This window comes from Glycine max, chromosome 5 (genome assembly GCF_000004515.6).
Source record: "Glycine max cultivar Williams 82 chromosome 5, Glycine_max_v4.0, whole genome shotgun sequence".
Taxonomy (NCBI): Eukaryota; Viridiplantae; Streptophyta; class Magnoliopsida; order Fabales; family Fabaceae; genus Glycine; species Glycine max.
The window spans coordinates 29,761,444-29,765,737 of NC_038241.2; the positions used below are offsets into that span (position 1 = coordinate 29,761,444).

At 32.0% G+C, this 4,294-nt stretch overlaps 1 protein-coding gene across 1 annotated transcript; it reads left to right on the forward strand.

Annotated features, from left to right (window-relative positions):
* Positions 1 to 2,195: 2,195 nt before the first annotated feature.
* LOC100789193 (AT-hook motif nuclear-localized protein 23) lies at positions 2,196 to 3,766 on the forward strand. The gene has a single exon (XM_003524663.5). It carries the CDS (start codon positions 2,655 to 2,657, stop codon positions 3,483 to 3,485), a length of 831 nt encoding a protein of 276 aa, XP_003524711.1. The 5' UTR covers positions 2,196 to 2,654; the 3' UTR covers positions 3,486 to 3,766.
* The last annotated feature ends 528 nt before the right edge of the window (positions 3,767 to 4,294 follow it).

Consider the following 4,294-nt stretch of genomic DNA (forward strand, 5'->3'; position numbering starts at 1 on the left):
CAACATATATACATGTAACATGTCAATTCATTTCTTAATTCACTCCACTGAATCTAGTGAGATAACATGTCATGTTAATATATATATTCTCATATCATATGCTGATTATTAAATTTAATCCTATATATATTTTCATATAACCTTTCAAGAGATCGACAGTGTTTTTCTAGTATTAATTAATGCATTTTATAAACAGCAAGAGCAAAAAGGACTATGCAGTTTTTTTCTCTTTTTAAAATTCTCTAAGAGGAAATGTGTTATTAACGGTATTCTTCAATTATTCTGGATTTCCAGTTCTGTTTACCTCAAAAGAGTAAGCCTTATAAAATATAGGAAGTGGATAAAACCTATTAATTATAATGTGATGAATTTATTGTTTATGTATCCAGTTTACTCTATAGCGATCGAGCTATAAAATAAAATTGTAGACTACAATTAGATATTATCATAATAATGGCAAGAATCATTGGATAATAATTTTTTATCCTACTTTCGTCCGACAACAAAACAACCAATTTAAACTTTTCCCTTTCCTTCATGTACATTTATAAAGGAATAGTTAAAAAAAATTACCATGATTGTGATCTTTTCTTTTTTTTAATACATATTCTTTTTTTTAATAATATTCTAAATGTACATTTTTTTAAGTAAAAGAACTTTTGTTGTTTACGAAATCCAACCAACTCTTAGTTCTGTCAAGTATTTGGATCAAATTGTGACCCTTTAAATTAACTTTTAAGGACATATATATACTAAAATTACTTTAATTTAAAACCCAATAAATAAAATATTACCACAATCTGTACTGATGTCTCTTTACCAAAGCGATGTTAAATTGTTAGATAGCGTTATTATTATAAAACTCACTGGCTACGTTTTTCTTATCTTATTTTATTTTTTCGGTAGATGGATAAGTTCTTTTAAAATAAGGTAAACTTTTTACTTTTCCTCATTTAATAAATACTTCTTTTGGTAAACATTCAATAGTTAATTTTATCCCAACTATATATAGTACATAAAACTAACCTTGTCATCTGAGCATTGATTACCTGAGTTAAAAAAACTTCAATAATGTGGAAGTTACCCCCGTGGCCCCCCGCATATAGTAAATTTTAAAAATATTTAGTAGAAAAATATTCAAAATTATAATAAAATAAATACATATTATGTTAAGATGAATAAAAATAAAATTATTAGTTTGGAAGAGTAAGAGGAAAAAATAAAATAATAAACCCACCCTCAAAATATATGTTAATGCCTATTGCAATATTTATTTTAAGGATCTATTAAAAAAATTGTTTCTATAAAAAAATAAGAGATTAAATTTAATTTTATAAAATCTACAATTCTAATGGTCTAAGATATATTTTTGTTTCAAAATAAATTAGAATTTATATAAAATAATAATATAATAAACATGTTGTTGTTCATCAATAATTGATAATTTATTTTATCAAAATTTTATAACTTGGTAAATTAACTTAAGAACTTTCAATTCTAACGTATTAACTATTTTTTATCAAAAAATCCTATATTATTAAAAAAAATATTTACTATTAAATTAGTAGCAGATGCATTTCTTAATTTTTCATTTAAAAAGTAATTTATTTTGATATACTATTAGTATAAAAAAATTATATAATCCAACAATTAGAATCCATTTTGTATATAATATTTTTAAAATAATTATTACAAAAACCAACAATCTTAAATATGACAATCAATAATTAGATGAGGGTATAAAATAATTTTACACTAGTATATTCTAATTAATTCATTAAAAAAATTGAAGGGAGTTAATTCATAAAAATTAGTAATTATTATAAATTACCCAATATTTATTCTAAATCTCAATCAAATTTGTCCTTTATACATAAGATTCACACAATAATACATATTATTAATTATACAAATTTGTGCAAGTAAAATCTAGTAAAGAACCTACGCTATATTAATTAAGTAAACAAATCTAACCTAAAGGCGTATAAGGCCATACTAGTATTCATTTAACGCCCATAGAAAACCTAAACAATAATTGACGGTAATGTTCAATTAATTAAGTCTAATCAACTTAAGATCGCGTTGAGGTCACGCTCTTCGAACAGGAGTGAAGAACACATTTTCGCAAGTGTGTTAAAGATTTCCCTCAACTAATTGTTATATTTTATAGTACATGTTCCTATTATTATTATTGTTATTATTTTAAACTTTTGTTTGCCCAAACAAATGACTGCATTGTGAGTCCTTTGTCTCCTTCAACCTCATTTCAATTCTCTCTCCCATTCTTTTCTTCACCTTCTCCTCCTCCTCTTCTTCATTTCCTTTTCTTTCTCTGCACTCCATCTTTCTTTCCAAAACCCACCCTTTTCTATTCCTCTTCCTCCTTTTCCCTTCTTTTTATTTCCACACACTCACACCACTTCCCTTAAAATAAACATAAACAAACCAATACTGTTCTTGACCCAAAAAAAAAATTATCTACTATTTATTAACTATATTTCTCCATATTATAATCATTTGTATTCCTTGTTTTCTATGCTTCTCTTATAATATATAACCTTCGTTTTATTTATTTTTTTTGTTTTGCACCTTGTGGATTGTGAGCTATATCTATTTATATATATCATTCTCTTTTTTTTTTTTTGGATGTTTCTATGGCTGGTTTGGATTTAGGAAGCGCGTCACGCTTTGTTCAGAATCTTCACTTACCGGACTTGCACTTGCAACAAAATTACCAGCAACCCCGGCACAAGCGCGATTCGGAGGAGCAAGAGACTCCTCCGAACCCGGGAACAGCGCTGGCGCCGTTCGACAACGATGATGACAAAAGCCAGGGCCTGGAGCTGGCTTCAGGCCCTGGGGACATCGTTGGACGGCGCCCACGCGGCAGACCTTCCGGGTCCAAGAACAAGCCGAAGCCACCGGTGATAATCACCCGGGAGAGCGCCAACACGCTGAGGGCGCACATTCTCGAGGTAGGAAGCGGCTCCGACGTCTTCGACTGTGTCACCGCTTATGCGCGGCGGCGCCAGCGCGGGATCTGCGTCCTCAGCGGCAGTGGTACCGTCACCAATGTCAGTCTCCGGCAGCCTGCGGCTGCCGGAGCCGTCGTCAGGCTGCACGGAAGGTTCGAGATTCTCTCTCTCTCCGGCTCGTTCCTCCCGCCGCCGGCTCCGCCGGGAGCCACCAGTCTCACAATCTACCTCGCCGGCGGGCAGGGCCAGGTCGTCGGAGGAAACGTCGTGGGAGAATTAACCGCGGCAGGGCCAGTAATCGTCATCGCAGCATCGTTCACCAACGTGGCTTACGAGAGGCTCCCCTTAGAAGAAGATGAACAACAACAACAACAGCTTCAGATTCAGTCACCCGCAACGACGTCATCTCAAGGAAACAACAACAATAACCCTTTCCCTGACCCTTCTTCAGGACTTCCCTTCTTCAACTTACCACTCAATATGCAGAATGTTCAGTTACCACCTTTTTGAGGGTTCATGAATCTGATAATATGAGACTGATGAAGATCATGTTGATGGAGGATTTATCACCAAAGGGTTTATATTATTATAAGGTCAGCAAATATTCATGGACTAGAACATATATATAAACTATATGTTCTTCTTCTTCTTGTTATTTTGTTTTTTTTTTCTTCTGTTGTTAATGGATATGATATGATATGACATGATTATTATTATTATGTAGCGAGTTTCAGTCTGACTCTCATGTCTTTGGGATTTTATTTACTTAATTTCCTTGTCCATTATTAGAATATGGAACACTGTATAATTTAATTAATTAGTATAGCTTGCTTTTATTTTATATATGTTTGTGTTTGCTTTTCTTTCTTTTTTTTTTCTGTTTGAGGATTTATTTAACTAGCTTTTGTATAATTAACACTTGCACTAAGCTGCTATTACATGTTTCAAGAAGCTTGTTGTCGTTAGACATGAAGCAATAATAAGTCATTGCGAGTCACAACTCCATAACCAGCTACATCTACCCCATCTCCTTTATTTCTGTGCCTTTTATGGTTTTTCTATTTTTAAATATATTATTATATCGCTTTGTTAAGAGAAGTACCCTCTCGCTTGTTTCACAAGGTTGCGAATAAATTTATAATTAGTGTTTGTGTTTGGTATTACATATGTCAGTGTATGTGTGTAAAATGTATGCATATAAAAACTAGGGATTCAGTAATAAATTAAAGGCCGCCATGTACGGTGTGTAATTTTATAAGCTTTCCGTGCATATGTATATCAACTATATATTATATGCATAAAAAAAAGTAAAATATTTG

Excerpts from the sequence above, each read along its gene's own strand:
- LOC100789193 (XM_003524663.5), top strand. The coding sequence starts at position 2,655 with ATGGCTGGTTTGGATTTAGGAAGCGCGTCACGCTTTGTTCAGAATCTT.